The sequence below is a fragment of the Xiphias gladius genome, chromosome 16 (assembly GCF_016859285.1).
Source record: "Xiphias gladius isolate SHS-SW01 ecotype Sanya breed wild chromosome 16, ASM1685928v1, whole genome shotgun sequence".
Taxonomy (NCBI): Eukaryota; Metazoa; Chordata; class Actinopteri; order Istiophoriformes; family Xiphiidae; genus Xiphias; species Xiphias gladius.
Window position 1 is genome coordinate 17,793,180 of NC_053415.1, and position 20,491 is coordinate 17,813,670.

A 20,491-nucleotide genomic window follows, 5' to 3' on the forward strand; every position below is an offset into this window, starting at 1 on the left:
GTCATGTATTAAATATGTAATGCCTAAACAGGATCAGCAGATGTGTGCCTACATGTGGAACCGTTTTTGAATCTCATCATAATACATTACGGAAGACGTAGATGTGTTTTAGTTTTTTTATTGTAAGTTCATCATTACTTTACATCCTGCGTTACAGAACATATTTTGACAGAATATTTCAATCACATAACTTCTGATAGTAACATATGCTGTGCCTTTACCTGAAAATATGCTGTCATAAACAGAAGATAGTGCACAATCACACTTGACATATTTGGCAAGATGAAATACAGTACACTGCTCTTGTATCTCCCAAATATGTGAAACTTGTCGAGGCCTTTGCTCGTCCCTCTGCTTGTAGCTGTATGCATACACATTTCAAAGTGCTTTATTCAAGGTGTATCAGTACAGGCCCATTCCCACAACCATTGTTATGCACATACTGTAGACTATATGCATGGACTGGGATGAGGGTGGGCGGGAAGTGGTAATGTGTGGGAGGAGGTGGCCAAGGACCCAGATAAGACGGGGAGGAAGGCCGGCTCCAGGATTGCGTATCCGACTGGGCGAGCTCGAGCTCTGGACAGTCCAGGAGGATTCTGCTGTTGTTTCATTTTCGTCATGGCTGCTGTTCAAACAGAGGTTTCCCTGTGCTCACAACCTTGGCAGAGGCCCCTGTACATCTATGGGGGGCTGGCATGCAACTCACTGATGGCTGGTAAGTGATTTCTTTTTCTATTTGGTCAATTCAGCTCAGGTATTGTGTGTCTTGAGAGAAATGAAGGGTCAAATGACTGGATTAGATTTTTTATTTCTCGAACAAATGTGCAAACCTTCTAGTAATGGTGGTTAGGCTTTGCACATCTTTACATTGAGCAACATATACCCGTGCTTTCATAGTTTTTTTGTTTTTTCGAAAGTTACATTTTTGTATTTAGAATTACAGATTGGTTGAGACCTCAAAGCTTTGCGTGCAAATGTTGTCTGGCTCTGCAGTGGCCAATGAAACCCTGAATGTGCATTGTTCAGTAAGTTCATGTTTAGGGTTGGCGCGGCCCTAAAAAACAAGATAAACATGTATTCAAATTAGGGCATCAACATTACAATGAACAGAGAGCAAGATCCGCTGGGCTTATATGTGAGTTTTCTGAACATGGAGACTTTCCTGATCATTTTCCTTGTGTCTCAGACTCCTGGTCAGACAGAACTCCTCTCCATGAAGCTGCCTACCAGGGCAGACTACTCCACCTGAGAAGCCTCATCGCTCAGGTAAACCTAACATGGGTCTGTCTTGATATTTACGGTACATCAAGTACACAGCCCATACGTGGTTGTACGATGAAATGAAGACCTGACAGTATCACCTTCTCATCTTCCCTGCAGGGCTTCCATGTGGACACACTCACCATGGACAGAGTCTCTCCCCTCCATGAGGCTTGTCTCGGTGGTCACTATGCTTCCGCCAAGTTCCTGTTGGAGAATGGTGCAAATGTAAGAACACTGTCTATTTTCAGTCAATCGCTGTGACATTTTATCAAACTTTGAACTGAAGTATATCTTTAAAATGCAGTTTTAGGATATACAAGCGATGTCGGAAAAAAATCCACAGTCTTTGTTCTGTGTAAAAGTGTACACCAAAGTTTATCTGAAGCTAACTGAAGTGAGGTTTCTGCCCCGTGTTAGTCAAATCAAGTAGTTATCTTCCAAAATTACAGTCTTTTTAGGATTAAATTCCTTTTTTGTGTTACCTCACCTCCATTGCAGCTCAACAAGGAAACACAAAGAGCACAACATAAAGAGGGAATTTTATTCCAAAAAGACTGGACCCTTAACCTGTAACAGACTTAAGAAATTGTGAAACTGTCCTTTAAACTGGGACAACTTGGTCAAATGTGCAGTTGCCATACTAGAACTAATTTTAGTGATTTAAAGGTGAACTCCGCTGATTTTACACATCAAAGTGTTTGCACGACTTGGGGAGCACTACTGCATATATGGGAAAAACTATGGTTCCAGATAGAGCTGTGCACAAGATGATAAACTGCGGTGGAAGACTGCAAGTTTGAAAGTGGGAAAATCCGGGGGTTAGTTAAAGAGAGTTGAGTTTACAACTCCCCTGTAGCCCATCGTAGCATGACACACTCAAATATCTGATTGAACTGTTGGCAGTCAAGTTACATTGTGGATAATGTACGCATCATTTTTTGACAAGGCAGAAAAGTATGTGGAATAATAAAACCATACGAACACACAAAACAAAACTGTGCATTGATGTCATGTGTTTTTGTATGTGTCTATATGTTAATCCTGATAAATAAGTGAGTTAAGTGCAGCTCTTTTAGCAGTAGTATCATACTGTTTCTTCACATATCCCTCCATAGGTGGAGGCAGTATCCACAGATGGCGCCACACCTCTCTTCAACTCTTGCAGCAGCGGGAGTGCTGCTTGTGTCAGGCTCATCTTGCAGCACAGTGCCTCCATCAACACCACCTACCAGCTGGCCTCACCCATCCACGAGGCCGCCAAGAAGGGTGTGTATTGCGTGCAAATACTGTATGTATGGGTGTAAAGGCATGAGCTGTCAGCGCAGATTTTGATGCGGCTTTGTTTTTTTTTTCACTCAGATCACAGAGAGTGTCTGAAGCTGCTGCTGTCCCATGGAGCTCATATTGACATGGAGCTGCCAGTGGTGGGGACACCGCTGTATTCTGCCTGCATGGCCCGGGCCGCCGCCTGTGTAGAGGTGCTGCTACACTCAGGTAATGTAATCTGTAACATCTGCGGCGTAAAAGAAAAATCAGGAACAATCATAAGTCACAAAAAACTGTTTATTCCTTTAACAGATAAATGTCTGGAGTGAGAAACTTGAACATCCGAGCCTCACAATTTTTAGGTGTTAACTTTGGTTTGATTCACTAATTTGGAATAATAATAATACATTTTAATTATAGAGCGCTTTCAAAATACTCTTAATTTACACAACAAGTCAAATAAAATATCCATGTGAACTAAAAATACTCTGAAGGTGCAGGGTAGTATAGGACATTAAATCAAACTTTAAAAGCAGTTCTAAAAGGGGTCATGTTGAATGTTGTCTTAAAGGAAACACATTATCCTTCCCCTGCTACACTGTATGTTTTCAGCTCCCTCCATTTCTTGGTGCATTGCATATTCCATATAATGAAGAAGATCAAATCAATACACTGAGGTTTTGAGGGATAATAGGTCCTTTGCAAGCTGTAACATCCCTATCAGATAATGAGAAAAGCAGACAACAATAATATACATGTGCCCCTGGCAGACCATTCACTCCCATACAGTGTGTGGGCATAAACTGTGTTGTATACAGTGTACAAGTTGCATAATCCTTAGTAGGAAAACTGACAATTACAATTTTTTTTTTTTTAATTCTGCAACCTCTAACTTCATGAATCTTGTTAATAAAAGAAGTTCGAGCTCTCATTATTAGTCAACTAATTGATTGTTCGATCAAAAGAAAATGAATCTGCAACTATTTTGATCAATTATTCATTTTTTGTCTTTTTTTAAGCAAAAATACCACCCTTTGCTGGCTTCAGCTTCTCAGACGTGCAGATTCGATGCTTTTTTCTTTTTTTTTGTCTTATGCGACAGTAAGCCAAATGACTTTGGGTTTTGGACTGTGGGACTGACGAAACAAGATACTCGAAAACGTAATTCTGTGCTGTGGGAAATTATAACAGGGAAAACTATTAATCAGTTAATTGATAAAGTAACCATCAGATTAATTGCAAATTGTTGAAAATTGCAGCCCTAAAATATTTAATTGCAGCTTCTTTTTTCTGCCGCTCCCTGCCTGATTTTTAGCTGTACACAGTCTACCCCCCACTTTCCCTTTCCATGGAAACAAGAAAGCAGACTTTCACAGTTCAGAACAGCAAGTGAAGTGTTTGTGGCTACAAATCATCTACTATTATTTATAGCTCTGCTGTAAGTTGCTGTCTTTACATTATTTCCATGAGTGACCCTCAGTATGGTTTCTTCATATTTTCATTCACAGACTGATGGAGCCTGTGGGGGCATGGTTGGGTGTTTATGGTCTTGATCACATACTTTGGCTTCTCTGGTGTGCTTCTTATAGTCAGGTGATAAGCTGTTTCTGCTTGCGTGCACTTGTAGGAGCAGATGTACGAATAGGGTGCGGGCAGGACAGTCCTTTACATGCTGCAGTCCGAGCCGGAGGAGCAAACGTTGTGGACTTTCTGCTGGACTTCGGGGCTGATGGGTGTTGTAGGAACACGGAGGGGAAAACTCCTTTGGACCTGTCAACGCCAAACAGCACAGTGAGAACTGCACTGCAGAAAAGAGGTGTGTTGTTGAGTATTAAGGCACTCACATCCATGTTACAGAAACAACCCAACACTGATTTATTAATTTTCTTGAAGTTATAACAACTTTGCCGTGTCTGCTCTGGCCAGGTCCCTGCTCTCTGTCTCAGCTGTGTCGGTTCTGTATTCGCCGAAGTCTGGGAAGGAATCGTCTGCACAGAGCGTCCAGCCTTTTCCTTCCACACAGTATTAAAGACTTCCTCCTCTACCAATGAGACATCTGCACCCTGCTTGTGTGGTTCTGTATGTGCCACATACACTGATTTGTCCTTCGCATTTTGCATAGTGACTGATCTATAAGGCAAAACATATGAGAGGGCAAGGACATTCACATTGAGAGAATGGTAGAGTTTTGTCCATCTTATGTATTATATGATACAGTTGATTTTAATTATGTGATAATTACTATTTACGTATTATTCATGAAATATTTTGGATACAAGCGTGGCAAGTTCCACAATAAATTGAGATAATCTGTATTCATATTGCTATGACTGTAATTTATCAGGTTTTGTATTTTTATACTTTTAATGAAGTGCTTTACATTTCATGTCCATGGAGTTTATGGTTTTAATGGGGGATTCAACTGATTTTACATATCAAAGTCTGTTTGCAGGTGTTGGGGAGGACTGCTGCATATGTGAAAACTGTCGCATGAAACTTTTTGTGGCTCCAGAGGGAGCTGTGTTAAATCTGGTCAATTGGGGCTGAAGACTACAAGTCTCAGGGTGTAGAGTCAGAAAGAAGTGAGTCCATTAGATCTCCGTAGCCCGCTCCTCATCTCAGCATGAGGATAGCAGCTTGGATCTACGTTAGCCGCCACTAGCATGACACACCTGAATGTCCGACCAAACTGTCGATGGTTAAGTTGCATTGTGGGTAATGTAGGGTCAGGTTTTGACAAGGAAGAAGAATATGCAGAAAAAAAGATTTTTATACTTTTTAAAAAATATTGATAGAATATTGATTGATATTGTTATTGATACCGTAATGCTGGATCTCACCGATTACTGTAGGTAAAACTTGTAAACCTCTGTATTCACTCAGAGTAAAGTATTCTAAAAAGATAACGGTATGCTAAGGTGATCTATATTTCCTTGTTATTTAAGACATAACATAAAGAAAAAGGACACCAACTGATGAAGGCGAGATAGCCGAAAACATTTGGTGAATAAAGCATGGTGTACTGGAGAAGAGTTGTGTGACATGTTTTTATTTGCTGGGTTTGCAGAATAGGTACACAGGATACAATTACCTATCACATGTTGTCAAATGTAATTTACAGGTGCAACCCCTCAGCAAATATTTGATATACACTTTCACACCACAGGGGCTTAAACATAAATTTTTTGGCTGGACCCCAACAGTGCAGCTAGCCCTATAAACAGGAAGGTCTGGACTGAGTGAGTCAGTGATAAGGTTATTCAATTTGTCGGCCTGCCGAGTGTTGGAGTTTCCATGCAGTCTCAATTGACCACGTTTCAGTCAGTATTTTCATACTTACAGAAACAGAAAAACATGTAAATGAGAACAGCTTAATTGGGAATTCAGCTGTGTTACAATGCTGCACATGTGAGCACAGAGAGTAGGAGAGAAGCAAACGGATAAAGGGCGGACCAGCTATATAGTAGGTTCTGACTCTGTCTTGTTGTAGGTAGGCCACCACAGTCACTGATACAGAGTTGACAGAGCCTATGTTGTGTTGCAAACATCACAGCAGTGACATGTAAGGGAAAGTTGCACTGTGCTAAAAGATTTGTTTTGTATTGTAAAAGCAAATGTCAGACGAAAAACTGTGACAAAATAGACAAGAGTGTGTAGTAAGCCACTTAGGTGATAGAGTATAGGGGATGGAGGTTTTTCATTTGTAAATATTTCTGTATGTACATATATGAATTTGTTGTCTTGAGACATTTTTTGTTTTTTCTTTTTTTTTCTTTTTTTTTTACAGTAGTATGACATACAGTAAAATGTATTTACACTGGATGGGGGACATACCAGAGAGGTGACGATGACAGTGAGAAACCTTTAATAGACAGTTAAAACTGATATTTGCTTGACACGAGTTTATTCAGTTTGCTGTAGAGGATATTTGCCTTTATTATGGGTTTCCAGTATGTAAGTTTCAATGAGACATAACGTAAAGAAACACAATTTTAATGTTCTCTCATCGTAACAGTTCCTTAGACATTTGACTTTGTCGACTTGGACAGTGATAATGGGGCATGTTACTTTGGTGGCAGCAATGAACTTGATGAATTTATATACTTTCAACCAACAACTTAAATGTTCTGAGTGAGTGACAATTCTCAGTCAGTGATAATTCTCAGTATTAAATTATGTGGTGATTGCGTTTTTGCGTTTTGTGAACTGTGTTACCGAAAATGTGCTTAGGCAATTATGAAAAACAGTAAGGAGTAAGGACATTTTTTAGAAAACATCGAGCTCATTGGATTTGAGCAAAAACTGTAGTAAGAGACAAGGACCTGAAGAGCTGAGGGATGGACTGAGGTTTGTGGCCAGTGTTGCTCAGGGGGAATTAATTTCCCGTATTCAGGTGCCATCCTTAAAGGTCACCTCTACTGAGGCCTGAACACCTTGACGTTAACAGCAAAGAAGTTCCCCAGCTTTCAGCAACAGTTCTGAAAGAGGGATATATGCTGTGATTTTGTGTTTATTTGTAGCAGGATTTCCTGCTGCTCTTGCCCAAACTCAGTGGTTAATACATTACCCGTGACAAAATAATACTACTTTCAACAAAACATCCACTGCCTTTCACTGATGTCTCCATTTTATACACAATGTTTTTTTGAAGGTTTTGTACACCGAGGGCACATTAGATCAAAGAATTTGGATGTTGACAATTTCTGACACTGTTCAGAGTGAGTTTACACTGAGGGGTCAGGATACATACAAAGAGAAGGTCCTCAGACTGAATCCAATAAATGTTATAGTACTAAGAATATAATCCATTATAGCTCAGCTTTGAGCTCAAATCAGTTGTGTTGCTCCATGGGGAAAGGTCAGCAGAGTGAAAGACCCTGCAGCATATTTCACTTACTCTCTGTGATACAAGTCAGTTCAGCTAAAAGTTTTATGTTTTTGTTTATTGAGTTGTAACAGGTGAGAGCGCATAATCACAAAACCTTCCCATTAAAAGGGCAAGCAGAGGGGGTTATACATCTCAAAAAAATTTTAATAATATATATAACATCCAGATATTTTCAACACCTATTCATGGTGAAGATGATACAAAACAACAAAAATTTACTTCACAGCTCTGTCATTTACAGTTGTTATAAATCTTGACTGCTTAACTGCTTATCACCAATATATTACAAGGGCTGGAAAGATCAGTAGATTAATTTGGCAATCGACAGAATCATCGGTAATTTTAATAACCTTTCAAGTCATTTATCAAGGAGCAAGAGTCTACAACCGCGCTCTGTGAAGCTGTAGGCACAGCTGTGTTTTGAGCTAAGAGCTAAAGTCAGAATGCTAACAGACAGCCAGTGTTTTTACATGAACTTAAGAAACCAGGTAAGTCGGAGAGTGACATTTGAATTTGTTTACTCACAGGGTTAACATCTTAATTTAGCATGTTAGCATGCAAAAATATGCCAATTAGCACTCAACACAAAGTACAACTAAAATCAATATTTTGTTCATTTTGATAATTGATAATGAGTTGTTGCTTGGTTTTCACTTTATTCTGCTACGAAAACGATTGAAACCATTGATACATTTGAATCGAGCACTGGGTTTCAACCCTAACCCTAACTGTGATGTCTGAAATGACAAGCCTGGTGTGTAGCTAGCGGTAGCTTGTCTGTTTTTCATCTTGAGCTGGCGACAAGTATCGTCCGCCGTCTTTACAGAAATAGAAAAAACATAGCGGTACGCAGGTGCAAACATAGCAATACGTAGGCGCAAATGGTTTACCAATGAACAAGCTCCACTCTCACCATGTTCTCAGGTACCGTGTTCGCGGCAACTGACAAACCTCGGTTAATAGGAACGCAATTTGTAGTTTTGCAAGAATGAAGCCATAAATCAAATTCTTGGAGAATATTGATCTCAACTACTATTACAATCAATCCTGAGGGGACTGTTAATATCTGTACAAATTTTCCATCCAATAGTTGTTGAGATATTTCACTCTGGAGTCAAGTGGTGGACAAGCCAACATTACCATCCATACAGACACACTGCTATCATGGCTATCAATGCTAAATATTCACAGTTTCCTGCTATTTAAAAATGTCTGTTTTGTTTTAAGAACTTTAAATTGAATATTTTTGATTTTTGATTTTTGGACTGTTGGCCTGTCAAAACAAGACACTGAGTAACTTTGATTGTATTTTGTGAGATTTTTTAGATTAAACGTTTAAATGATTATTCCTGAAAATGACCACCAGTTGAATCAATAATGAAAATAATTAGTTGCATTAGTTAGCTGTAACCCTATGAGTTACACCTCCACACTAAACCCATTTAATTTTTAGTTCTAGTTGAAAGTTTCAGGTCTGTGTCACATCTGACCACACCCAGCATCACTGTTAGGTGTGGTTTGGTGTGGTCAGGTTGTGTTGCACCTTCAACCACACCCAAGAGTGATGTCATTAGGTCCTGGAGTACACCCGTCCACCACAGCAGCCAGGAGAGAAGTTAAACCACTGGAGTTCACCAAAAAGATGAATTTCAGGGAGGTATTAACTACAACATTATTCAGAATGAACAAACAGCTGCTAAAATGTGTTCACAGAGTATACAGAAGCAGAGTCAACCAACAAACACACCATTTACTGACCCAAAATATTTAACAAGAGCATCTCAGTGTACACAGTATGTAATTTTAGAGAGTTCTTTTAATATCTAAACATATTACCAATATTATCTTAATAATAATATCAGCAATATGACCAATAAATCTTGCCTAAAACTTTTCCAGTACACAGAATAGCAGACGATTCTCAGTTTGAATATTTTACAGCCATTAAACCCTCAAATGTCAGACGAACCTTCTGCTCTATCTCCAGCATCCCTTATCTTCTTTAATAATGGCACAGTGCAGATTTTTCCAAAAAAAAACATTCATAATAAAGCTGATGTCTAGTTTTTCATGCATGGTTTCCACTGCAAATTACAGCTGAACAAATTCCTTTTTTTTTTACAAACACAAGTCATATATGATCATAAATTTTACATCTAAAAGGATTTGGGTTTCACACCAAAACACACGTTTAATACAGAGAAAACATAACAACTGTCAGGCTTTTTTCTGATATCATCGTTTACTTTTCAGGGAACATGTGCAATAAAGATCCATCTGAAGCAAACACAAAAGATGTTATGGGCCAGTGTTTGCCACAAGCAACTTCCTTCTGCTGTGGCTGCATTTGTCTTTCAACCAACAGTTATTTTTTAGTTTTAAAGCAGAGATGAAATGTTTCTGACGGAACCATTGGACTTACTGTTTCACTTCTTATATATATATTTTTTTTGTTTTTTGGGGGGGGGGGTAAATGAGAAGCGATAATTGAAATTAGTAAGACATAATTCAGGAGTGACGAGGAGAAATGGTTGTAACTCTGCCCATTCATCATTAAACATGTGGTCCAGTGAAATCGATGTTAGAAAAGAGGATCAAAATGACTCCAGTCCTGCTAAAGCACAGATGTTATAACTTTATGAAAACACAGGTGCTTTCAGACGGTTGTTATGTTTGTATTCCTACTATTCTGGCTATACAACCGTCTTGGAGAAGTGCAGCATAGCTGCTTGTTGAAGTGCTTGCTGAAACTTTTGCTCATCAGGTAAAGGGCGAACGGGTTCACGCAGGAGTTGGTGAAGGCCAAGATGCGAGCAGACACGCTGGCGATGAAGTGGCCCAGCGACGTGTCCACCTGGTCGTAGTGGTAGGAGCGGTACAGGTAGATCACGTGACTGGGCAGCCAGCAGACAGCAAACAAGCCAACAAACACCAGCACCGTTTTGGCCAGACGCTTCCTGGACTTGATCTGAAAGGAGAGAGAAGAGAAGAAATCTGTCTCTGCAAACAAACAAAGCTGCGCAATATTGTAAAGTATATGATATAACATGTATGGTATAATGTGGGTGAATGTTTTAATTGATATCTTTGTCATTGTTCTCATTTATTTATCATTTTGTCAGTCCACCCTTTTGGTCCAGACTTAAATATCTCGACAACTACTGGACTGATTGTCATTAAAAAACTGAAGACATTCGCATTAGCCTCCTGCTCTTTGCTCTTGTTTGGTGTTTTGCTCAACTCTCCTGTCTTTTCAGACCCTGCATTTGCTTACTTCTGCCTGCCGAACCTTAATAAAGGTGAACTGTTTTTGAACTTTTACCGGTGTCTGTGAGTCGTGCAATTGAGTCCTCCTAAACCTGAGCCCTGACAATTTATTCAGCTGTTGCTTCCGAGGTCAGGAATTAACTTTGAACCTAAGAAAGATTTTGGTTTTTTTTCCGCTCTCCTGTTGATCATCTTTTGACCCCTCAGGTTTGTCTTGTGACCCCTTGTGGAGGCCCTGACCCTCACGTTGGGAAACACTGTAGTATGTATGGGGATCTGAACATCTATTTTAAAATGGCAGGAGGGTCATCAGCAATGTTATATAGGCATTTAAATGAAAATATTTAGATGATGCTGAGATGAAAAGCATTCACTTTCTTGCTGAGACTTAGACGAGATCCAGTGTCAGTCCTGTATGGTAAGTACCGGTATGAAGCTACAACCATGGTTAGCTTAGCTTAGCATAAAGAGTGAAAATTATATCAAGCCATAAAAGGAAATAAAAATGAAACCCTAAAGTCCCCCGAATACTTTAAAGAAATAGCTTGACGCTTTGGGAAATGTTCACTTTCTTGTTGAAAGTTAGATGAGAAGGTTGACGTTGGTATGGTAAATGCAGCTACTGCCAGCAGCTGGTTAGCTTAGCTTAGCACAAAGACTGGAAACAGGAGGAAACAGCTTGGGTTTCTCTGTCCAAAGGTAGCAAAGCCTACCAGTACCTCTAAAGCTCAATAATTAAAGGTTCAATGTGTAACATTCAGAAAACCCTTGTTATTAATGACACGGGTGGCCTGAACTGCAGTCAGCATCTTGTTGCTTGCGCTCGAGCGAGCATACTGGGCATTGGCCAAAACACTGATGTGATATACAAAGGATTCAACGTGATTGATCAGCATCATGTTGATAGATGAGCTAACTAAAGTTATGCTGTTATTAAAGTTTGACTATAAACTATATTTTGAAACTATATTTGACTCTCCAGTGCTGGCACATTGCTAAAAACGAAGTGTGGAGATATGCAAGGCTATAGTTTGTCTAGCTTTTTTTTTTTGAAATAGGATTTATCAGCCCCCTCTATGATTGGAATGCGCTAGTGATGTTGACCCTAGTTTTCCCGCAATGTCGGTCACATTAACATTTGGCCAGACAGGTTTCACTAGATAAAACTTTAAAACTTTTGTTTTGTTTCTTGTGCTCACGTAGAGTTTGTGTTTGAGTCTGTGTTGTGCTGGGAGCCATTGCTTGTTGACGTTAGCGGACTCCATTTCTAAGCTAACATTAGCTAGTGTTGCACGCTGTTGGCGCTGTAGGGGAGCGGAAGAGAAGCACTGAGGCAAGGCACTCGGGAGCGAGCATGAACATCAAAGCCTTTGGATTTTTCAGGAATATTTGTCGCGAGTCCTTTACATAGAAATCAGTCCACAGGCTGTTATGGGAAACCAAGAAAGTCGAGGAAGGCCTCATTTTTTAAGTTACGTTACAATCCGTTCACACATCGGAAATAAAGAAGCGATTAATAAATGTATATTGCTTGACATTCTTAAATATGGTTTGTTCACTGTGTACAAAAACAGCAGTGAAAAAACAACAAATGGCTGTTTTATCGAGGGTTATGTGCCAAATTACTTATGTGCCGAGCAAATGCCAGGCAATAAGCACAGACTCCAGCAATTTACTGGTCCCAGCCTAGAAATAGTCCCGAACATAACTTCCAACTAAAGCTTTTTGTTGGGATTAGACAAATGAGATGTAACATGTTAATTAATGATTTTTAGAGTTGCTAGTAAGTGTTGTTACCTTGTTGTTATCTTCTGGAGTAGCCAGGCTAGCTGTTTCCTCCTGTTTCCAGTCTTTGTGCTAAGCTAAGCTAACCGGCTGCTGGCAACAGCTGCATGTTCACCTTACCAACATCAACCTTCTCATCTAACTCTCTACAAGAAAGTGAATATTTCCCAAAATGTCAAACTACTCATAAAAAGTATTTGGAGGACTTTATGGTTTTATTTCTATTTAATTTTATGCCTTCATATAAACAACAAACTGGAAGTAAGATACATATAAATAAATAAACAGAGGAGTCCACACTGAGACCTGTTTCTGGAGGTGCAGGTGTCCTTCAGCTGGGATGTCCACAGAGCTCCTGACCAGACTGCGAGCAATGAAGCAGTAGTAAACAGATATGATGAAGAGGGGGATGATGTAGAAGATGAGGAATGAGGCAGTGGAGTGGATTTTCGGGTGCAGCTCCCCAGTGTGGGGGTAGGGCGCACAGGTCACAAATGTCTCATTGGTGTGGCTGGTGGTGAAAGTGTGCAGATCGGAGAAGACGGCTTCAGGAATCGCCAGAGTCACAGAGAGCAGCCAGATCGCCCCAGCTCTTAAACAGATACTGAGTGTAGCACTGGACGTGTGGATGTCCAGCGGTCTGACGATAGCTTTGTACCTAAGAAGAGAAATTTGTGGAGCATCATCGTAACCTGGAATAATAATGATGATAACATCAACTGACTGATAAAGGTCAGTGTGATATGGTCAAAAGCTCCAGAACCAGCGAGTAAATGGACCTTGAGTTGAGCTTGTTTTGTGCTGGATCCCAAGGGGAGGTTATGTTCTACAGTCAGCCTACAAAACTTACACAGATTGCACAATGTTTGTTTTTTGTTTTTGTTTTTTTGTTTTGTTTTGGTTTTTTTTAGGTAAGTGTGATTATTTTTAGGACAAAAAATAATGGTCTAATATTTCAGACTAAATATATATTCGAAGCAGTGTGGAGAAGGTTTTGGAGCACCATAGGCCCCTTATGGAAGGAAATACAATTTGAAACCAAAATAAAATTAGAAATATATATATATTTTTTTTTATTTATTTATTTTTTTACAGACTTTTGGTGTCTAGTCAATTTTTCTATTATAGTTAGTAAGGTAACCTTGCATATATTTTGACTCTTGACTTAAGTTTTTTTAAACTCCTCTCAATGTCTGTCACTGAGGACTCTATGTCCACAGTACTTTTTTCATTTGGTTATTTTAAAACAACATTGGGAATTTTCACATTCTCAAATTAAAAAAGCACACACGTTGGATGTTCTTAGGCTGATTTCGCTATTTATAGACTCAATATGTTTACATTTGACTACTTTAGACAAAAAAAAACCCCCAACAAAATACAAATAAATGATTCAGTATCTTATTCTTGGCAGGTTGGAAAAGGCTTTGAAACAGCATTTAGACATTTATGCTGAGGAATAAAACAGAAAAGCTCTAATTTACAGGTCTGTAATTTTCGTACTAATATTTTTTCATACTAAAAAACTTCTTTTAAATTTCCTGGAAAGAACTACGATAATCTGGTACTAATTATGCTTAAAAACAGAAAGAAATCTGAGAATTTCGGTGTAATTTATAACCAGGCATTGATTTCCAGAGTAATTTCTTTAAAATAATTGCTCAGTTTAAATAAAATTCTCCGACTTTTCTTTTTCTTTTTTTTTCTTTTTTTTTGGTGCCTGTTGGTGGTGGTGAGGGTGTGAATCCTTGAGAAATGTGCATAAAATGCATCAAGACTTATAAAGTATGTATATTTGATAGAATGTTCAGCTATAAATAAAAAAAACACGATTTTTCACCACTGTACGCCTCATATCGCATCGGTGATTGTTGGAACAAGAGCCTGTGTGGATTTTAGGCTATTTAATCTAAAAAAAAACAAAGCAAAACAGAAAAAACAAACAAACTAATGTTTAAGGAAGAAATCAAGAAGTTAACGACATTTTTTAAAAACATGCCCAGACGAACTGCGTGATAAGCACCGGTCAGCGGAGAGAGCGGTCAGGGTGAACACGGAGACGCCCACCGAGGTGAGCTGGATGAACGGGATCATCTTGCATCCAACTCGGCCAAAGAGCCACTCGTCCACCAGGTACCGGCTGGCGTCCACCGGGGCGCACGTCACCAGCAGCAGCAGGTCCCCCAGAGCCAGACTGGACAGGAACAAGTTGGGCACCGTCCGCATGGACTTCACCAACAAACACGTCTTCATTAAAGTCACGTTTCCGACCAGACCCACGATGATGATTACCCCATAGACGGCGGCGATTCCGATGCCAGGGGGCCAGATGTTGTACCGGTGCTGCTCTACTGTGGAGTCCAGGAACACCCTGGAAACGTTCAGAGCCCAGACCTTGCTGTCCTCCAGAGACATGGCAGCCTGCAGGAAAACGAGAGCAGGTCCTCAGCAGGATGAGCCCGGTGTCTCCTGATGCGTGTGGTGAGTGGTCTTATAAACCATATGCCCTCCTGCTGGTGCGTGCGTCACTTCAAGCCATCAAGATCAGTGGGAAAACGTCTCTAAATGTGTCGACTGATCTGTTTCAACCCCCTGACCATACCGCCTTAGCTTCAAGGTTGTTAAGATCTTGTTCCTTGGTGAGAGACAAACTGGGCTCAAACTCCCCTCAGTGTATTACATTTCATCCAGAATATATTGGTACATACACACATACACACATACTCTTCAAAAAGTGGTCCCCTTGATTGGATATGATCTGGAGATCTGGATGAGCTGGACAGTGCAAAGCTAATTGGAGTATTGGTATATTAAGTGAGAGAGACTATCCTTGAATTCTTGACTTCTAAAGATGTTGCTTTGTAATTGTTCTGCTTCTCTTGTCAGTCACCTTGTGTCTTGTCTTGTGTCCCTCTGTGGGCGTTTTGTGTCACCTCCTAGTCGTTTCCTCCCTCTTTATGGTTGTTTTGCTTCTCTGCGGTCGTTTTTTGTCCGTATGTGGCAGTGGCAATCACTTTCAGTAATCCATCCATGAAACTATCAAGCCAACTACCCATCACCCTCAGCACACCACGGTCCAGTTGTTGCTGCTTTACGCTCAGCGGTTCAGTGAAGGAGAAGAGCCGCTTTTGCCGCCACTGACCTTCAATGGTCACCTGAGCAGTAAGTGAGTTGTCCTCTTCTTTGGGCGCGAAATTAAAGGTCAAACGTTTCAAAACTTGATGCTTCGTGTTCAAAATGTATTTAATCTCCAGTAAACTTGTCACCTACACATTGTTCCCGTATCCCATACTAAATTCTCATAGGAGTGTTATTTTCTGGTGCATCAGATGGCACCAACTGGGCCCAAAATCATTTTTCTAATATAAATGCAAATTGAATTTTCTTGTATCAAGGCAGTAGATAAAACAGATGAAAACCTTCTTCTCTTAGCATGACTTGTCCCATTTTAATTTTCCAGACTCCGCCGTTGCGCACGTCTGAGAACTTTACTAAAAATTGACTAAGATGTTTTCAAAGAACAAAATGGCTGCAGGGTTGTTAATTCTCAGAAGTATTTCCCCACTAAATGTGTAGAATTTGTTTCCTACCACTTTTATAAGACTGAGGGGAAAACGGCCATCAAAGTAAACAGGCTACTTGCACTTGAGCCACGCGTCTATCTGAACTCACAGACAGGAACGTACTCCAGAATCTGAATCCGATTCCACCGCCTCCTATTTCAAGTAATAACCAGATAGACCAAACAACGTTTTTCAGAGCTGTGAACTGCATCCACTTCGATTTTTCTTTGATGTCAAGGCAACCTCCTCTCCATCTCTCTCTCTCTCTCTCCCTGTTATCGTCAGTCTCTGTCTTTCCATTTCAGAAAAGTATTTGTTGAGTTTTCATTTATTTTTGATTAATTGTAGTTTTTGAAGAAAAGTGTTGCTTCTCTTGTGGTCATAAATACAACTAGTACTACGTTCATATAATGACCTTTGTTTCCACATTCATATCTCCATGGCATTTGTCCTCTCTTTTTTAATCTCTTTCTTCATAAATGGGAAAAAAATACCAGACTCATTTCACATGAAAATACGATTCAAAGCTTCTATAACACAATCTCGACTTAGATAACCACTTCAATTATTTTGGAAATGGCAGGCAGCGTGATAAAGCTGTAATGAACAAGGCTGATACCTGTCACCTGTAATAATTCATGTGTTTGGTAGTTTAAAATAGAGCAGCGCACAATGTTTTATTCTATGAGGTTATCGTGCACGTGTTTTGGTTGTAAAATCATCAATTCTGAAAAGTAACAACCAATTGAATTTAGTGGAGTACAAGGAGAAAACCTGACAGAATGAAAATCAGTATGAATACCTCAGAATTACACTAAGGTACTGCACCTTAGTAAATGTACTTAATTACCGTCCAGACCGTAAGTATATGGACAGTTACACATTTTTTTGGTTTTCAGGCTCTGATCCTCAGGACATTCAATTTGTAATAAAATAATGGATTCTACATTAAAGTGCTACTCTTTAATTTAAGTAGGTTTAGATCAATATAGAAAGTATTGTGTGGGAGATGTAGCCCTTTAAAGACAGAGAGCCCAAAGTTTAGAGGTTCAAAAATAACCACAGGGATACACATGAAGTCAAACAAAATCATTGTATTTATTATTTTGTGGAAAATCCTGCCTGAAGGCTTTGACTCACAGACACCAGCAGACACTGTGTATCTTCCCTAGTGATGCTCTCCCAGAGTTTCACTGCAGCCTCCTGCAGCTCTTGCTTGTTGTGGGGTCGCTCCGCCATTCGTCTGGTCTCTCTGCCTTTAGTCTGGTCTCCGAAAAGTGGAACGCTGCCCAGTCGGACTGAGATCAGGTGACTGACTCGGCCAGTCGAGGATATTCCCCCTCTTCAGCCTGAAAAGCTCTGTGTTTGCTTTGGCTGTGTGTTTAGTATCGTTGTACTGCTGAATGATGAAATGTTGTCTGATGAGTTTTGATGCATTGACTGAATCTGAGCTCACAGACCACTCCTGTATACCTCTGCATTCACCCTGTTGTTTCCATCAGCAGTGAAATCAATAATCAATAAAATAAATGCCAGTGTGGATTGGCAGTCATACACCGCCGTGTTTGACAGATGAGGTGGTGAGCCGTTCCTTTTTTCTTCACACTTTCCTCTTTCCATAATTTTGATAGAGAGAGATGTTTGTTTGATCAGTCCATCAAACTTTTTTTCCAGAACTCGACTGGTTTCTCTCTCTGGTTCTGGTCATGAAGTCTTTTCTTGGTCATTGACAAGGAAACATGTCCACTTACATCCTGCAGACCGTTCTTGACTTCTTACCCTTATAAAGGGTTTTATTTTCATATACAACATGCAAATGATTATCAGCTCATCCATGAGACTTGTGCTCCTCGGTCTACCAGCTCATTTGCCATTTTCTGCTTGTCCTGTGTGCACCTGCTTTTTAAGAATGTACCGAACTGTTATCTTGGCAAACCAACTCCCTTTGATATTTTTCTGATAGATTTTTGCTTTTTTAAAATCATCATTATTATCTTCTTCACTTCCATTGACACCTCTTCACTCCTCATGTTGACAGACATTTCCACCTCAATCTAAATGGCAACTCTCAGTCAACTCTCGGCCACAAGTGATCTCTTTTGTGTATGAACTAACATACACAGCTACCTAGGAAACATTTTTCCCCGAATTACTTTTAAACTCTGGCAATTTGGGCCCAGTGCGTTAAAAGGGCTATACCCCCATAAGCCACAATATTAAAACCGGTAGCTGGTTTCAAGGTCGTGGCTGGTCCGCGCTTCTCCCAACACTGTTCTTCAGCACCATGGACAGCAGCCTGCTGAGCTGAGGGCCACTGTCGCCGCCTGCTGGTGGAGACCAGGAACTGAAAGCCGAAAGAACTGAGGATGAGTTGACACTCTCCTGGAGAAATGGGCCATTGGTGCAGTAACAAAGTATGACTCATTAAAGTATAAACAGGCTAACATCGCCAACATAAACCACGGCAATAACAATAAGCACTGTTGGACGTGTAGTTCATGTTTGTGGCAATTTATTGGAAAGTGAATTATTATATTGTAGGGGAAATGTGGTGGAGTATGACTCAAGGAAAACCAGTAGTGCCACGATCAAAAACTACACTGTTACAACTAAAAGTTTTCAAAATTTTATATTAAGTAAAAATGTATTAAAGAAAAAATGTACTTAGAGTACAAAGAAAGTAAAATATTTACCTCTAAAATGTAGTGGAATAGACCTGTAAAATAAAAGTAAAGTATTCAAATCTGAATCTAAGTGCATCACTTGAGAAAATGCAGGCCAACTAATAACTAAGTACATCTACTCAAGTACTGTACAAGTATTTCCATTTTATTCTCCCGTATACGTTTAGTCACAAGGAAATATTGTCATTTTTAATCACACATTTACCTGACAAATGTAGTTACTTGCTACTTTGCAGATTAACATTTTAGACACAAAGCATCCAATTAGCTTATAAATGATGATGCACTTACCAGCAGTGTATAAAGTGGTTAAAATAAGCTTCATCCTGCCAGCTACAACATTTACATGCTGCTTACCAGAGCTGGACTACAGGGCCTGAGAAGAAGCTGGTGGGCCCCATTGATCTCCCTGTGCATATACTGGAAGATTACCTGGCACCAGGTTTTTCTGTGTGGCAATTTGATTGAGCATAACACTGAGTATTTGTTGTGTACTTTCAGGAATCCGCCACAAATACGCCCAATGATGGAAGTCTAATAACTAACTTTTTGAAACAAAGACAAGACAGAGCATCAAGTTGAGCTCTTTTAGTTCTTTAGTGCTGCTTATTCCCAAACTATTCTTTTAATAATCAAATTACAATAAATCAGTTGACACACGGTGAACCTGCAGGCTTTCGGCAGACTTACATGTTAATGCAGTAATATTAATAATATAATGGGTTATATACAGTAATGCTACATTTGGAAAGGGGCAATTATGTGTAGTGAGTACTTTTTCATAAACATATCTTGCTGATAATGCTTTTGTACTTTACTTAAGTCAATTTTTGAATACAGTGGTGGAAAGTAACAAAGTTTACTTTCTCCATTTACTCACTTCAGTCAGTCAGTGTAGTCAGTCTTGTGACCTTTGGGAGGCGCCTGACCCCTAGACTATTACATCCCCACTGGATATCATAATAAAATATAAAGTAGTTAAAACCAGCACCACCTAAGCCAGCTACAACATTAAATTGCGGCGTACACATTGATGTGTGGCGGAAATTAGTGTATAATTTCCCGGTGAGAAGTAAAAGTATCTGACTCAACTGAGTTTTAAGTAATTTATTGCGGAAGAAGATAAATCCAAAAAAAGGATTGAACAAGCCAACAAACAGAGTCACAGCAATACTATTCAGCTGAGTAGGGACAGAGGTCTTTCCCCAAAGCTGGTTCAAGAGTCTGAATTCCTCTGGAGTTGAGTAGATCTTTTTTATGCACGAGTTCCATATGAGCTGGCGGTCAGTAGCCCCGTAGGCATTGATCTGTTGTTGGCAAAAGAGGCAGGTTTTGCTCCACCTGGCACAGGACTGCGGTGCCCATGTTTGACTAGCCGGTTCATTGGGGTCTATCACTTCATTCTAGACAAATAAAATGTCAGACATGCAAAGTACAGTGCTGACAAAGCAAAACTCCCAATTCCAAGCGACTAAGTTCAGCAATTTCTATCACATGATGCATCAGTTTTAACAATCTAATAATGTCATATATAATAAAATAACCCCTTAATGGGCCATTTCTTCTGCAGAATGAGTACTTTTTATTTTTGCTGATAATATCGCTGTACTTTTTACCTAAGTATGATTTTTCATGCAGGGTTTTTCCTTGTAATTGAATTGGTACTTTTACTTGAGTGAAGGATCCGAGTACTTCCTCCACCACTGTTGCACTTGAACTTTTACTTGTGTGGAGAAAAATTTTTTTTAAAAACATATATATTTTGGTATTAC

General features: G+C 39.7%; 2 protein-coding genes across 2 annotated transcripts; one reads left to right on the forward strand and one right to left on the reverse strand.

Annotated features, from left to right (window-relative positions):
- Positions 1 to 621: 621 nt before the first annotated feature.
- Positions 622 to 4,583, forward strand: asb11 (ankyrin repeat and SOCS box containing 11). The gene is made up of 7 exons (XM_040149382.1): positions 622 to 718; positions 1,190 to 1,269; positions 1,384 to 1,491; positions 2,382 to 2,532; positions 2,626 to 2,760; positions 4,160 to 4,348; positions 4,459 to 4,583. Exons 1-7 carry the CDS (start codon positions 622 to 624, stop codon positions 4,581 to 4,583), a joined length of 885 nt encoding a protein of 294 aa, XP_040005316.1.
- A 5,493-nt stretch (positions 4,584 to 10,076) lies between these two features.
- Positions 10,077 to 14,887, reverse strand: LOC120801660 (gastrin-releasing peptide receptor-like). Its single transcript, XM_040148830.1, has 3 exons — positions 14,496 to 14,887; positions 12,779 to 13,130; positions 10,077 to 10,388 (listed from the first exon to the last, which is right to left on the reverse strand). The coding sequence occupies exons 1-3, from the start codon at positions 14,885 to 14,887 to the stop codon at positions 10,077 to 10,079; spliced, it is 1,056 nt and encodes a 351-aa protein (XP_040004764.1).
- Positions 14,888 to 20,491: the final 5,604 nt, after the last annotated feature.

Bases quoted from the DNA above. Each gene is read 5' to 3' on its own strand.
- asb11 (XM_040149382.1), top strand. From the start codon at position 622: ATGGCTGCTGTTCAAACAGAGGTTTCCCTGTGCTCACAACCTTGGCAG. The intron at 1,270-1,383 runs GTAAACCTAACA...TCTTCCCTGCAG, and splicing joins TGAGAAGCCTCATCGCTCAG to GGCTTCCATGTGGACACACT. The intron at 2,761-4,159 runs GTAATGTAATCT...GTGCACTTGTAG, and splicing joins AGAGGTGCTGCTACACTCAG to GAGCAGATGTACGAATAGGG.
- LOC120801660 (XM_040148830.1), bottom strand. From the start codon at position 14,887: ATGTCTCTGGAGGACAGCAAGGTCTGGGCTCTGAACGTTTCCAGGGTG. The intron at 13,131-14,495 runs GTGCTTATCACG...TTCTCTTCTTAG, and splicing joins ACCGCTCTCTCCGCTGACCG to GTACAAAGCTATCGTCAGAC. The intron at 10,389-12,778 runs GTCTCAGTGTGG...CTCTCCTTTCAG, and splicing joins ACCTGCACCTCCAGAAACAG to ATCAAGTCCAGGAAGCGTCT.